The following is a 16,308-nucleotide window of genomic DNA, read 5'->3' as shown; positions in this document are numbered from 1 at the left end:
CTTCGCTACTAGAATCTACTTGTAATATTACCATTGATAACAACTGTAAAGGCAAGATATAAAAATCCCATCAAGGGTAGAAGAAATTCCCTACTCAAATGGTCAAGGAAGGTACCCATACAAAGCAAGGGAAAAATCAAAAAATAAAAAATATTGACAAACCCGACCGTACACTTGCCTTTTTTAGGAAGTCATGGGGCGGATGTCCTAGAATCCTTGAGATTCTTTGACAAGATTATAAGCGTGCTAAAATGGTTAAGATCTACACGAAAAATATATAAGGGCCAATCTCAATAGAAAAGGAAGGTGAGGCCAAAAAAGAAATGACAAAGAGGGGAATAATTACCACTGCCCAAGGTATACTATATTCTCTACTCTAATTGTTACTATGTCAGATTGTTCACTGACTTGATCGTCAGAATGTGATCTTTGGAACACTGTGAATCACTCGCAAGGAGCTACAAATGAGTAGCTGTGTCACGTTTGAAATTATTAAAAAAAAAAAAAAAAAACTCACCTTAATAGGTTTAATTATCTGGATAAAATTATGACTTCCGATGAGTTTGGACGATGATTGCCCAATAAAAGATTGAGCATGTTGGTATCCAACAATGTTGGATTCAAAGTAATCAACATATGCTTGTTAATGGATTGAACCAGATCTGACATATGTCCCATTACTTTACGGTCCAATAACTTGGGATCTGGATTGATGAATTGGATTCCAATAAGGATCTGATTTGACAACCTATCAAATCAATTTTGGATCAACAATGTCTATATCAACCCTGAGGGCTTGGCTCAATGGCAATTTCGAACCGATAAGAGTCAATACTCGTAGGTCGTGAGTTCAATACACAATATGAGCATTACTTCCTCAAGGGCCACCCGCGAGGACGCACCCTCACTTACCTGGTATGTGTGATGTGCAAGCGTTGCATGTGCCCCAGGATTAGTCCTTGGACAAAATCATGATCTATGGATTGGGCAAAGCACAAAAACAAGTCCGATTCATTGTTTATAGGGACAGTTGGTTATCAAAAAAAAAAAGTATCGATCCAATAAAATATGAGAAATCATGTAAAGTAAGTTACATATGTTTGTTTAAAGACGTGAAGTTCATTTATAATGTATATATGAAAATGATTTGATCCAATTAAAGCCCAATCCAGTAAGGATCTGTGCATCACTGTTCGAACAATCGTTCTCTCAAAACTCAAAAGCAGCATGTGCGCATGAAAGACAAGGCGTATTTTAGAAGAAACCACGTGAAAAGAGTAAAAAAAGAGGGTTCAACTTTCAAATGATTTGTCGCGATTATTTTTTTTCAAAAGGAGCGATGCCATCCTCCTAAGGAGTACACTCTCTCTACCATCTTGACCGTTGGATAGTAATCATGATTTTTGTAGTATCAGGTGGACATTTGGCCAACAAATACGGTGGCGTACTTTAAGTCGTGTCACCCTGGCAGTGGATATTAGCTAAATCAAAATAACCTGCGCCTCCAACCCGTTTGGTTTTGTTTCCCCGATCGATTGCGATTTTGGGACTTTTCGATCTTCAAGTGTTGGGATTCTCTCTCCTATATCTCCCTCTCTCTAAAATTAGGGCTTTTTTAGGTTCAAATTTCAGGGGTCTTTACATATGATCTACTAGGGTTTCTCAAATCTACCGAGCATTTTTGTTTATCTCTCTTCCTGGCTTTTAGTTTTTTACAGATCTTCAAAGTTGCTGATTTGAGCTCGAATTTAAGATTAATTGCAATCTGTCAAGATGTTCTGGCGCATGACAGCTCTCTCTGCATCTTCTCCTGTAAGGGAAACATTGGTTAATTTCCTTCGTTCTTGGCGTTCTTTTGTTTTGTTGATGTAAATGCTTTTGGTTTGTTTGTTGTTACGTTCTGTAATTATGTAGAAGTAGTTTCTTGGATCATGGGATGTTCTTTTGTTTCGGGATTTGAATTAGGGTTTCGAATTCAATGGCAATTTGACAGTTCTATTTTCTAAATTTATTTATATTTAACAGATGGATCCTTTAGTACAGGGAGATTAGTTTGAGTCAGTGGGTTCACCGATCTGCAATTTGATTTGATGTTAACTCACTTCTTGTGAAAAAAATGTTGTGTATCTTCGGTGATTAATGGTTTAATAAATTCAGCTAATCTCGTAGCACTCTATATCTAGTTTAATTAAGAATTTTTAATCATTTTACCCACTTCTAAACATTTAAATTTCAATTTCGAGGGGATTTCATGTTTTGGAATATTTGATTACCCCTTTTTGTAGTTAGTAATTTTATGTGTTCTGTTAAGATGAGAAAATTTGAGATTTTCAGTAGATTTCTTGTCTTTATTTCTATGAATCCAATTTATGGGTTTTAATAGATTTTATGTTTTTTTATTGATTGCCTCTCATTAACATTGCGGACCCCTTCTCTTGTTCAAGGCGTTCTGATAATGTCATCCGTGTTGGACTATCTTCCCAAGGAACATTGGATGGCAATTAAGATACTGGTGAATCTTGAGACCATCCAATGATAGTGTCATCACTGATGGACTGTTTTCCCAAGGGTATATTTTGTTTGACAGCATTCTGGTTAATGCAAAGATTTGAAGTTAAATTTTTATTCCACCAGTTCTTTTTGTCCTATTTCAACTTGGGTTTGAAGTTGGATGTGGCACCCTCAATTGGAGTTCTCATATTTTTTTCTTTTTTAGTCCGCTTTCAGATTGATTTTTCTGTTATAGTTGTTAGATTTTATTCATGGGGACTGATGGTTAAAGCTTGGGGGATCAAATCACATTACGTTTATTATCTTGCGTTCTGTTCATATTCTTTCACATGTCTATAAACATGCTTCTTTTGGTAGGTTGAATCCATTTTAGACAAGGAAGGTTTCACTTTGGAGGAGCTTTTGGATGAGGAAGAAATAATTCAAGAATGCAAAGCTTTAAACAGTCGCCTCATAAATTTGTAATTTCCTCTTTCATTTGAGTGTTTCTTCATTTGCTTTTAAGGCATCAGCCATTCTCAATACCTATATTTGTTTTTGTTTTTAATTTTATTTTATTTTCGGTAACTACTGTCATTGCCTTGGTGAATGTGTTCTCACTTGCACAGTTTTTGGTTTAGCCAGCCAGTTGTCTCACATGAACTATTGTTTGCATCATTAACATTTAGCACTTGGGGTAAACTTGAAAATTTTCTTGTTGTCCTTTAAATTATTCTATAAAGATTTAAAATTGGTTGGAAATTGACATACAAAAAGGAAAATGGTTTCCTGGCACTATACTTTTGGAATCATTGCATCAGTGTTGGGTTTTCTCTACTACTGAAGTTCTGACGTGACTAATCCAAACTTTTCATCAAATAGCAGACCTTTTGGATTTGTGGATAGTGCACTTATTACAGGCCATGCTTCTACTCTATCATGCATGGTGTTTGTCCCGTATGAATAGCAGCCGTTTGCATTTTTTTTGTTTTTGTTTTTGTTTTTGTTTTTTGGAATAAAAAAGGCAATGAAACATGCCTCACATTTCCACATTGAAGAGTGTTACTGGGATGAAAATTGCCAACAAGAAGATGCTGGGATGGTTAAATGCACGGATCCTTAAGGCTTGCCAACAGAGTTCTCATGTAGGTGCAAAGGAAACTGCACCATGCCTGGGAAGATTTCTGTAGGAAACTTCTGTAAAACTTATCAACAATAAAAAGTTTCCCATAGTGATTTGGAGTTTAATACAAAATTGGAAATTGGCGTTATTTAAATAATTTAGACTCCATGCATTGATTCTTTGAAAGTGTATCCTGAAAGGAAGTTATTTTGTTTTTGTGCATTTTCAGTTTACGAGATAGAGCACAGGTAGAGCAGTTGCTGCACTATATTGTGGAGGAAGCTCCAGAGGAGGCTGAAAGTAAACGGGTCTTCAAGTACGTTACTCTAACTTGGTGGAAAATCAGTTTTCTTAATGCTCCTGCATGGGTTTTTTTTTTATTTTAATAATTTTAAAAAAGGGTTGTAATTGTTCAAAAAGTAGATTTTTGGGACAATTTAAAATTTCTGTTCTCATTTTTTTGCTTTCTGTGATCTTATTCATATTATGATTTAGGTTTTGTTACTTCCCAAAATAATTTGATTTAGGTTTCCGTTCATTGCCTGCGAGATATTTACTTGCGAAATTGATGTCATCTTTAAAACCTTAGTAGAGGAGGATGAGGTACATGCTTCGTTAACTTTCACTGTTCATACACCTTTTTATTTTTATTTTTATATATGGGTATTGTTCATATGGTTTACTATTAAGTTTGTATGCCTATTTTGCAATTGCAGCTGATGAACTTACTCTTCTCCTTCTTGGAACCAAACCGTCCCCATAGCGCTTTGCTAGCTGGGTACTTTAGCAAGGTATATTGTGATTTTCAATGATTTCACAGGGGACGTTGAGCTTTCTTCTCTTGGTCGGTAAATCCAGCTGATTAATGTATTTGGTATGGAATGTTAGGTTGTTATTTGCCTTATGTTACGGAAGACAGTCCCACTTATGAATTATGTTCAAGTAAGTAAATGCTTTTAACTTGTTTTCCATTTACTTTCACTTTTTGACTTGTCATAAACAACTCTTGAAACATTTTTTGAACACTGTATCCATTCATGACTTCTCTAATCAGCAATGGTATTAGTAGGATTTCCGTTCTATTCAAGGTTGAGAATACTATATCCATATTTGTCATTGTCCGCTACAATAGGCAATACTGTGATGACTTGGTGAACTTCTTGTGACTCAGTCAAGTGAAAAATCCGTTTTTTATGTATGGACAACATTTTTCTTAGTTATTATTGATCATAAATTACTTGGTTGTACATGATGTTCAATTATGGGTACATTTCCAGTTATTGTGGGGAACAAAAGCTGGGCTTTAGTTGATGCCCTGAGATTTCCCCCATCAATCACATATGTCAATAGCATCATTCACATGCATGCTAATCTAGAAAAGGAAGGAGAGGAATGAACAACAATATATTATCTAGGGGGCTCAGCGCTTAGACGGGTGATTACATTCTCAGGGCTCATGGGAGCCAATTCACGGGAACTTCTTCGTATGACAAGGCTTTCTCTGCAAGAAGAAAAATGTTCCTTTTATTAAGGGATTGATTTCCCTTCCAATTGCACTTCCTTCTATATTAGGATGGGTTCATTTTCTACCCATATATCCTTAGATAAAGGGGATATCAATTAGGCTGAGAGACCTGAGTGAGTTTGTTGAGTGCCCTTTTTTACCCGTCCACTGGTAGACCCCTCACCAAATGTAAAGAGCATGAGCAATGGTATGTAATCTCACCATCTTGTAGGCTGTTGATATGTTGACCTTGGGATACATGGCGTTCAACTATTGGAGTGCACTAATCTCAAGGTGCCACATATGCAGCCTAGATTGAGTGTAATTAGTTGCACCCCAATTACCATGCTTGTGCCTACAAAGGTGACCCACATGTCGGATGAGTTCCATTGTTTGATTGGCCAACATATGAGATCTTATATAAGGGAATACCGACCCCTAAAATTTGATTGTAACATTAAGATATGTTAAACTCTTCTATAAGGGAGTCACTTAACTTAAGAGGTCCCTACTTCATAGGTTGGTTACAAACTGCCCATCTCTCTATTCCATTTCTGGATCTTGTAAGATTGATACTTAATCCTTATAAAAAAGAAGAAAGATTGATACTTAATTGGTTTTATCCATGCAGAATTAGTTAATTACTTTCAATAAAATATGGATGGTTTGCCTGCCTATTTCTTTGCTCTTCTACTATGACAAGTTGTTTTACTCACTAGTTGAATCTTATCAGGTCCATCAAGATATTTTCCGCCAGCTAGTTGATTTGATAGGAATCACATCGATCATGGAGGTCAGTAACCAACACACACAATTAATGTCTTGCGTGCAACTTATTCAAGAGAATTTTGATGTTTGGATTCTACCTTTTTGTGAAGGATGGTTCCTCTGACAGAACTCTTTCTGAACAGGTTTTGATTCGACTCGTCGGTGCTGATGACCATATGTATTCCAATTTTATGGATGTGATGCAGTGGTTAGCTGATAGCAATTTGCTTGAAATGATTGTGGATAAATTGAGCCCATCTGTAAGTGTCAAAATTGTGTACTTCTTTTGAATATCCCAGATCTTTTCCTGTAAAATTGATGTGTGGCTTATAAGTTAAACCATTGTACTTGGTAATCTTCATGTATTGCATGGGCACCTGAGTTGTTGCAACTTGCAAGCTGTAGAAAGCTTTTATTATGGGTACAGTACTTGTTCATTGTTCAATGCTCCCATATGGGCAAAATTTTATGTGATTAATTATGGTACAAGAATTGGTCTTTGCCACTGGCAGAGAAATCACCGTGGATTTTAATCGATTTTACTATTTGACTTTTGCATTTTCCATCTGAACTTTGGTCAGGAAAAACAATAGACCTGTCTGTTTATTACTAGGGCTTATATTAAGTCTGATCTCCCTATCTGAAAGCTTGATTTTGCTGCTACAACCATGTTGCACCGTGTTTTTGTTGTCAATTCTTCATATTGTCACCTGTACCGTCTACCCTTTATCTATTTATTTGTTTTAGTCTGTGCTCTTGCCATAAAGTGTGGAATGAATCCCATATTTTTGAGGTTATTGGTTCTGGCTAATGTGGAGAATTGGCTTGGCTCTCCCTGATGGATTTTCTCTTGATTGATCAGAGTCCTTCAGAAGTTCATGCTAACGCTGCAGAAACACTATGTGCTATTACTCGAAATTCTTCTTCACCACTTGCTTCTAAACTCTCTAGCCCAAGGTTTGTGGTTTTTTGTTTATTTGATCCATTAAAGGAGGTTCTGTTCTCAGATTTGTTTTTACAGAAACTTATGTATTACCTGTTTTCTATTCATATGCAGCTTTGTTGCAAGGATATTCGCTCATGCACTTGAAGATTCACAATCAAAAACCGGCCTTGTTCATTCACTTTCTGTCTGCATCTCTTTGTTGGATCCCAAGAGATCAGCTTCTTTTCCTTTGATTCATTCTATACGAAGTCAATATTTATATGAGCCACCCATTCCTGTTAACCCCGAGACTGTTAATGCAATGCTACCAAAACTTGGTAAGTTTGGGAATAATTGTGCAATGGGTTTATCCAATCACCTGCAAGCAGCTCTTTTTCAATAAGATATTCTGCCTCATTTTGCATGTGATAATTATTTCATTGAAACAAATTGTTATGCTTGCTTCTTTTGGACTGTAGGATATTAATTTATATGTAAGATATAGAACATTGATTATGCATTATTGTATACACATGACTCATTTGGCTTTGGCCACCTGATCCAAAATGTTGGGTTGAGCCTGCCTTCAAAACTTAATACAGGTTTCTCTTAACGATCTTATTCTTTTAGATACATGTGCTTCACATGTTAAAACAACAAGAAACATGCTGAGGCAGGACTTTTGGCATCCGAGTTTAGTACAAGGTTCTTGGGTATGCCTTATTGATCTGTCACCTCAACAACCTCATGAAGCACAATGTCTTACGATAGTTATTTGTTTGATTTTTATTGATCTGTACGATTCATTTCTATACCCTGATGGGTTCCCATAGGGAGGCATTATCATAATAACCTTTCTTATCACGTCAACAGTCTCATGAAGCACTATGTCTTGCGATAGTTATTTATTTGATTTTTATTAATTCTGGTCTACTCATTTCCATACACGGATGTGCCCCGTAGGGAGGCATTATCAGAATTAGGGCACTTAAGACTGTTCTGTTAGTAATCTCTATCTTCCCATGCCAGGAATATGAGATTTAGATCAACATTAGGATTCCTTGTTTTAGGGATTTGGAATTCTTATATTGGATCTGCATCCCATTCCATCCATCCATCAATATGAGAAATCATGTTGGATATTCCATTCTTTTAATGTATTTATCTAGGAAATGTCAATCCTGTTCTTGTGTGTTGTGACATTGCCATTTGTTTAATACTTGGTGAGCTTATGACTATATAATATCCTATCATGGTGGATAGGAGACCTTTGGATGAGCTATTCCTATCTTCGAAGTAATTGGATTTTAGTTTCAGATTTTTAAAAAATTATCTCACAACATTAATTATCGCTCAATCATCTATCTTATGGTGCAGGTGACTTACTTATGCTTTTGAATGTATCTGTCGATGAGAAGGTATTGCCAACCACATACGGTGAACTAAGACCTCCTCTAGGCAAGCATCGCCTAAAGGTTTGTCTATATCTTGACTTGAGTGCAATGTTGCTACATGTTTAGGGGTGTTAGTTAATGGACCAGGCTGGACTGATGGATTTTGGGCCAGATTCGACTGAGCACAGGCTTGATATGTATTTTTAGGTCTGATGCGCCTGGAATCAGACCTATTTTTTTTATGCTCACTAGAAAAATAGGCCGGTCTTGGGCTTAATATTTAACAAAATATGCTGAACCTTTCATGTCCAATGCTCAGCCCAGCCAGAAATCAGCCCATTAACACCCTTATGCGTGTTATGTTGTTTTATTTTTCCTTGGTATATTTTATGGTTTTATAGCTTGTGAAAACATCCCCATCTTTGGAACTATCTAACAAGGACTCGAAAGATGTATCGTTGTTTGATATAGGTACTAGGTGTCCTGGTGCTTTCTAGAAGTCCAAGAGGACCGATATGTCTTTGAGCATAATATAATAATTTTTCTATATTTAACTCTAGAGTGTTTTTAAAACAAAAAACAAGGAAAGAGAGACGTGAAAAATTGAGGGAAACATCTTTGTTCACTAGAACTTAATAAAAGGTAAATTTCCAATATCAGACTTTGAGTGTTCTTAATAGCTTAGTAAAATTATTGTACGGATGATGGATTGCATCAACCCTCTTTTATGAGATTTTTTTAATGGTGGTACTACTTGTTGTCTCAGGATGTGTTTGGGGTGTGTCCATATGTTGGTATGTGTCAAACACGGAAAATATCCTAAAATTTTTGTGTCCTTGTTACATAGTTTTGAAACAAAATAAAACTGCTGAAACTTTGGTAGGTTCTTCTGGACAAGTTGACAATCGTAAGATTGTTCTACTTGATTTGGATTTTCCTAAACATTGTCTTCCAATTTTATTTTATTTTTTTTCAATTTTATTTCAAGAAGATTCATGGGTTAATGGTCCCAAGAGTTCAAATAGTCTATCTCATATGGAGCCAATAATAGAGTGTCCTTGATTTCAAACTTCAGATAATTTTAAGTTAGTCAAGTTTCCAAAGATACCTATAAAGAAAAGGTTTCCAAAGATTGCATAAACCGGTTGTAGGGTCGACGATGGTCATGGTTTACCTAGTGAAATGTTCCTTTAAAAGCAGATACTATCTCTAACATTCTTTCTAATTCCATTTTACTTTTGGATTTCAGATTATGGAGTTTATTGCGGTATTATTGAGGATCGGCAATGAAACTGCTGAGAAGGAATTGGTTAGCTCGGGTGCTATTCAGAGAATCATAGATCTCTTTTTTGAGTAAGATGCTACTTCATTTGTGATTTTGATAAAAAAAAAAAAAAAAACAAAACAATGGTAGTTTGATGTGTTGGTACAATGGATGCAGGTACCCATTCAATAACGCATTGCATCATCATGTAGAGAGTATCATAATATCGTGTTTGGAGAGCAAGAATGATACCATTGTTGATCATCTCTTTCGAGATTGTAATTTAGTTGGAAAAATCCTCCAAACAGATAGACACCCAATTATTTCTGGTGACTCAAATCAGGTATTTGTATGTTCATACAATGTTCAGTGCAACTCTTTTATAATTTTCAATCACAAATACCATTATATGATGTTCTTTTATCTCTGATCTCCCTTCCTCTCTCTTGCTCTGGTGGTGTGGGTTTGGTGGGGGGAGTTTTTAAGGATCAAAAACTGAACTAAGAAAATCTGAGCTTGAGATCAGTTGGGCGAAAAAAAGTTCATGCAAGAAATACTTGCATAAAAGAAAAAGTGATCCTTATTGATTCCCTATGAGCTCCCTAATTAGCAGGGGTATACACCTTTAGATTAGTTTCTCAAAATATGTGATACTTCCCTGTGAGCTTCCCATTGTAATTATTTTCCTGATTCTGCAGCCAACATTAGCCGCTGCTGGAAGACAGGCACCCCGGGCAGGCAATCTTGGACACATTACCCGAATTTCTAACAAACTCGTTCAACTGGGAAATGGGAACGGCCAAATTCAGTCCTATCTACAGGTTGGTATTGGGTCAGATTTATTATATACCTTTTAGTAAGGTACCTATCTATGTCCAAGCTCATAATACTTTACATTTGGATAGAAAATGATAAGAACTGGCTCTTTCTTTCTGCCTCTGGAGTATATCTTCCTTGGGGTTCATGCCGCACAAATCCCAATGGCCGTGGAACGGTGGGGTTAAAAGAAAAGAAAAGAAAACACTACTTGTAAATCATTCATACAAATTGCCAACATAATTGCTGTTTTCTGAATCTAGCTTTGATAACTACGATGGGTTAGTAATTCCGGTGTTTAAGTATTTCTGTGTCTAACCGTTTAATTATTTCTCATTTAAGCAACGTTGCATCTTGAGGAAATCCATTTAATTGGTCACATTTTCATCTCTAATAATTTGTTTCTTGATGAGAAACTGTTTCATTTGTTCTATCCAGGAAAATGGTGAATGGGTTGATTGGCAAGGTAATGTTCTACATGAGCGCAATACTCTGGAGAATGTCTACCGATGGGCTTGCGGGTATGGTTCTTATCTTGTGGTTCCATATGATGGTACCAAATATTGTAGAAGACTTGTTAAGATTAGGATACATAGCGGAGGTCTTTTTCTTTTTGTTTTTCTTGTTTTCTTTTTTGTTTCTTGTTGTTGTTTGGGGCCTATCTCAGCCTCCTTTTTTAATAAAATTTTATTTTTATCAAAAAAAAATAGCGGAGGTCAAACTCATAATTGAACTGGATGGCTTTGTCTTGCAACCTTGAGGTTGAGGTTTAATCCCGGATTACCATCAACCAAAAAGAAAAGAGAAATTGCGAGCATAAGTTCTGAATAAAAGAACAGAGATGGATGAGCTCATTTACTTGTTTGGTTGATTGCTATCAAGGCATTTGCATGCTTTGATGAAATGCTCTCTTTGTTTCCCACTTATTATTATAACCATTATTATTGCTATTGTTATTATTGAAAGGTATAACTATAATATAATTGTATAAAATATATTTGGTGGTTACAGCGACCAACTGATACAAAGAACCTTAAGGATCACGGCTACAAATAGATACCCATATCTATGCAAGAAATCTTGAAAGAACTCGCTCCTAAATTCTTTAAACAATTTGTACAAAGAAAAGAAGCCAATGATAATTTTCCCTTATTTTTTCCAAAGCTACTATGCTGTTTACATGAAGAATTGCTGCTTCTGTTAGCTTAACTCTTCCAAGTTATGGCATGAATCTTACTTTTTTAAATTGTGGTCTTGTACTGACATTTATCTGAATGTATAAACTTTGTTGTTCTCCTGTCTTGTGCAGCCGCCCAACTGCATTGCAGGACAGGGCACGGGATAGTGATGAGGACGAACTCCATGACAGAGATTATGATGTAGGAGCACTTGCAAATAACCTGAGTCAGTCCTTTAGATACAACATGTATGAAAATGATGATGCTGAAGAGGTATCTAACACCACATACACTTGAACTAGCTGATTTATTAAATGCATTCTTTTGGTTTGATAAATGTGTAGCTTATGTATTATTGTTCTGTGGACGTAATTTAGTTCTTCTTGTGCATGGCTGTAGGTTCATGGATCTCTTGAGCGAGATGATGAGGTAAAATTTCCAATTCTTTTTAGGGATTGTTAAACATTACCTTCCAAAAAATAAAATAAAAACTACGTCAAGTGAAGATGGAAAACAGATAAACAGAGGGGTTTGGGGTTTCAAAAATGTCAATTTCATTGATTATATTAATGATATATGGGGATTGGGGTTAAGAAAAATAGTTGTGGCAATCTTTGGAATTTTCAGTTTTTATTATGTAAATCGTTAGAATTGTCCCCTTTTTTTAGGTTGGTAAATCTTTGTAACTGTCTTATTGTTTTCAACTGAGCGTGAGCTGTATATTTTGATGAATGGAATAATGCAGGATGTTTACTTTGATGATGACTCAGCTGAAGTCGTGATCTCTTCATTGAGGCTTGGTGATGACCAGGAGAGGTAAGAGTTTCAAAGTCATTGGTACACTCACCTGCACTCATGTCCAAAGGAGACAAAATTTATGGTGTCAATTGAGTAGTTGACCAAAATAACACATAAGGATTACACGTAGTGCACAAGCTAAGTTAGGGAGTTAAATCTTCCACTCAACGGGTGCCAAAAATATATCCTAGGCTGAAAATGACCCAGCTCTAAGCTATCCTACCATCCAGTGGGGTTGATTGTTGGCCTAGAAGATCCAGTTGCGTTGCATGGATTGATGGCTCCTCTTCGTAGCCAAAATCTCAAGGTGTAAGCCTAAGGCCTCATAAACATGCACTTTAAATATAGAAATAAATGATTATAAAAAATTGAACAGGAGGAAATTTCAAAAAAGGAAAAAAAAATGGAAGTTTTACAAATTTACAATTTCACACTCCAAAGCTTAATATCCAGATTCTGATAACAAACTTAAAAAAATCAACACAAAAATGTATCACATCCATAGTTCCATGCTTCTAATTGTGTTTTAACCCCCCCCCCCCCCCCCCCCCCCCTACCAAAAAAAAAAAAAAAAACAAAAAACAAAAAAACAAAAAAACAAAAAGCATCACTTTAAAGAGTGTAATAACCGTGCTAAACTAAAAAAACTCAACACCACTTGTAGACTAGAAGAAGTGGAGAAGTAGGTCGCCATAGAGAGACAATAATGGGGAAAAACCAAAACTAAAGGGAAAAAAAAGAGCCAGAGATTGATGGAGACGCAAATTCGTTAGGGTCTATTATTATATGTAATGATAGTAAACAACAAAAAAGAAACACATGTCCCATGAGGTGGTTTAGTCAAAAGATGTCCAAGGGCATGTGCTTCTCCATATGTAAGCCTCATTGGCACTCGGAGACTAGTTTTGCTTACTCAAAAGATTTGTTACATTGCCTCTTTTGATTCATCCTTCCAATACCTAGAATTATGTTGATGTACTTGGGGAGCTTTGGTGGCTCGATATTCCAAGCTAAACTCTTGGAAGAGTTTAAGAGCTTTACATCAACTCATCTAGTTTTAGCTCAGAAACTGGAAGGCTCATTAGGGACACAAGTTGTTACATTTTAAACATGTTTTGTAGTTGATGCCACAACTAAAGCAAAGCCCCTATATCTCATCACAAATGGCTGAGACAAAATCTCTGTGTTTTATGTTGCAGCAGTTTGTTCACAAATTCCAACTGGTTTGCTTTCCAAGGTGACGGAATTGGTAATGAACCTCTGAGCACTTCTCCCTTAGAGAAGATGGATGAGATCAACTTGAACGGAATTTCAAATGGTGGCAGCAGCAGTAGTGATGATGAGGTGGTGCTTGGGGAGGACGAGGAGTTGGTTGACAGCACAACTTCTGTTAACGGGGCATCTGGATCCAGCACAAGTTTCTCAAATGAATTTATTACGAACAATCCCATGAGTGGGGAAGATATGAATCTTCGGGACGAGAAGGCAAGCGCTTCAGGTAATCTGGGTTTCTTTCAATATGAGACTACAGACAAGGATGATCCATTTGGTGATCGACCTTTACCTGATTGGGCCGGATGGCCAGGGTCATCGGATTCACAGGTTAGTGGGTCAAACTGGAACCCATTCACTGAGAATGGTAAAGCTGATGTAGATCTTTCTGCTTCCACGGAAGCTGTTGGGCCCAATTCTCTCTCTTTGTCAAATGGGGAGGTTGAAGGGTTGACCACTACCACAACTCCAACTCCTATGGATTCGAGTGATGGGCCCGTGGTGGTTGACACTAGTCATAGAGCTACTACGGTGCCATCATTGTTCGAAGAGGATGTAGAATTTGTGGGTGTGGAGTTAGAAGGAACAGAAAAGGCTATGGAACAGGCCCTAAAAGAGGGGATAGTTGGAGAAGCCGCACCTCTGAAGAGGAACGTCGTCGCACTAAAGGGACCCGAAAAGGAGAAGTCCGAGGAAGATGGATCTGGGATGATGGAATTCAATGATATGAACTACTGGAGAGTTGATCAAGAAGTTGCCGTTGTTCAGCAGTGAGGAGTGATTTTGTTAGGGTTATTCACTCACGGACTCCAGAAGCTTTGAACGAATATCATGCCCCCCCATCATTCTTGTTGGTGACCAAGGGTTGTTTCTGGCAGATGTGTACATGTATACTATTTCAGAAGATGGTCTCATGTATTTTTATTATTGTTGCTCAAGTTTTTTTTTTTTTTTGGGGGGGGGGGGGGGGGGGTGGGTTTTCTCTTTTAGGTTTCAAGCGCTGTCAGTGTAGGTGTGTTTCTTCAGGTTTGTGATAAAAATATTTGTCTGATTTGTAGTTTTTATCCTTCGTTGAATGAATGGTATATACTGACACCATCATGTTGAGTTTGTTCTCTTAAGTATTCCATTTCAGAGAAGTGTCATATAATTAATATAAGCTAAAAGACTACTTATGAGCAGTAGAATTTAAGTGCTGAATAGTATTAAACACTTAAACTTATTAGCGCAGAATTTAAGTGCTAAAAAAGTTGCTTGTTTAGATGTAGAATCATGTTTGTTACACATTGTTAAAATTGGTAAATTATCTTTTTTACCCTTATAATCATATTATACATTGTTTGTATGTTTTAAATGCCTATGTCTTATTAAATATAATAAAATATATTATTTTTTATAAAATTAAAATATAATTCATTTTTAAATAATAAGTAATACTCAAAATTTTAATTTATAAATAATAATTTTTATTTTTAAAAACTCACAAATTTCAAATTAAAAACAATAATATCATACAAGTCACCAAAATTTGAAATCAACATTGAAAGAACTTAATTTGGGGTGAATAATTTTCAATGAAAATAAATGATGTGTAATTATAAAAGCACTCCTCGAATTAATAAGGGCAATCCATACCATAGTCAATTTTTTTTGTCTTATATGGGTTAAAGTTTTTGGAATGAACCAATTTTTGGTGAGGATGATCTATATAGTCTAGAGATTATACTCACCAAAAATCAATCCATTCTGAAACTTTTAACCACGTCAAAACTTATTTTCAAAAAAAATAAAAATAAATGATTTACAATTCTTGAACTTGTTTTGATGGGGTTAGAAGTTTCGAGATGGGCTGATTTTTAATGAGGATGATCTCCTCATTGTAGAGATCATTCTCACCAAAAATCAATTCATTCCAAGACTTTTAACTCATATAAGACAAAACAATTTGGTCATGTTGTGGATTTATTAATTTCTGAGGTGCTTATATATTTATTTATTGGATATAAAAGGTATCCTTTTAAGTATAAGGGCATACTTGTTCGTGCCCAAAAAAATGAAGGGTATACTTGTTCGTACCGAAAAAAGCATAGTGTTTATCACTTCAGCACTTTTTTTCAGCATCAAAATAATGTTAAATTTTTTTCACTTATTTTCAACAATAAACATTGAAAAAATGGAATAAACAAACGCGCTATTTTGATAAAAATACTGATTTTTTTTTCCAGCAATAAGTACTGAAAAATAGAACAAACAAACACCACCTAATAGTACTTACGATAGGATGAAGCATAACGTATAACCTTCAATTTGCCCTTTATCTGATCTGTGCAGCTGGTTCGATTGGGTGGCACCTATTGGTCTGGTCTATCTTGCCTGGTTTGCAGTTTGAAGTCAGGGGTGGTTTGCCACTGTGGAGCCCACCTGGTTCGTTGGGGTAGACAGGTGATTATAAAGGCTCCACTTCTAATGGGTTTTATTATCTTAATTTAAATTAATCCTATTTAGGATGCTAATTCGTTGATAATATTTATTAATTAAATAGATAAATTGTGTTGGCCCTCCGCTACTAATGGCCAATGCATAGCTAATACATGGATAGTCACTTTGATAGGATGAAAGGGATACTTTAGGAACCAAATCCAATTATTATTTACATATTGTTCCCTAAAATTAAAATTAGAGAGCTACCATTGCCACATATGTAAATCATCAAAGAATTGTTCACAATTAGTGTGGTATTAGTAAAATTTGGTGTGGCAATAACAATTCTATAAAA

At 35.9% G+C, this 16,308-nt stretch overlaps 1 protein-coding gene across 2 annotated transcripts; it reads left to right on the top strand.

Moving 5' to 3' along the window:
- Positions 1 to 1,471: 1,471 nt before the first annotated feature.
- Positions 1,472 to 14,719, top strand: LOC147399803 (uncharacterized). 2 transcript variants are annotated; one of them, XM_086445313.1, is made up of 19 exons: positions 1,472 to 1,812; positions 2,869 to 2,972; positions 3,843 to 3,929; positions 4,141 to 4,216; positions 4,330 to 4,404; positions 4,502 to 4,555; positions 5,851 to 5,910; positions 6,029 to 6,145; positions 6,748 to 6,842; positions 6,943 to 7,148; positions 8,188 to 8,285; positions 9,454 to 9,557; positions 9,646 to 9,811; positions 10,167 to 10,289; positions 10,723 to 10,805; positions 11,594 to 11,735; positions 11,862 to 11,891; positions 12,208 to 12,278; positions 13,460 to 14,719. In XM_086445313.1, exons 1-19 carry the CDS (start codon positions 1,774 to 1,776, stop codon positions 14,304 to 14,306), a joined length of 2,577 nt encoding a protein of 858 aa, XP_086301439.1. In that variant the 5' UTR covers positions 1,472 to 1,773; the 3' UTR covers positions 14,307 to 14,719. The 2 variants fall into 2 exon arrangements, with proteins under 2 accessions (XP_086301439.1, XP_086301440.1); XM_086445314.1 differs by having other exon boundaries at positions 1,473 to 1,812; positions 13,463 to 14,719.
- Positions 14,720 to 16,308: the final 1,589 nt, after the last annotated feature.

The sequence above is a fragment of the Akebia trifoliata genome, chromosome 6 (assembly GCF_017979445.1).
Source record: "Akebia trifoliata isolate Shusen 1 chromosome 6, ASM1797944v1, whole genome shotgun sequence".
NCBI lineage: Eukaryota > Viridiplantae > Streptophyta > Magnoliopsida > Ranunculales > Lardizabalaceae > Akebia > Akebia trifoliata.
Note: the sequence above shows the minus strand (reverse complement) of the source record. Positions and strands in the feature narration are given on the sequence as shown.

Excerpts from the sequence above, each read along its gene's own strand:
- LOC147399803 (XM_086445313.1), top strand. The coding sequence starts at position 1,774 with ATGTTCTGGCGCATGACAGCTCTCTCTGCATCTTCTCCT. Across the intron at positions 3,930-4,140 it reads GAAAGTAAACGGGTCTTCAA|GTTTCCGTTCATTGCCTGCG; the intron begins GTACGTTACTCT and ends AATTTGATTTAG. Across the intron at positions 7,149-8,187 it reads TGCAATGCTACCAAAACTTG|GTGACTTACTTATGCTTTTG; the intron begins GTAAGTTTGGGA and ends CTTATGGTGCAG.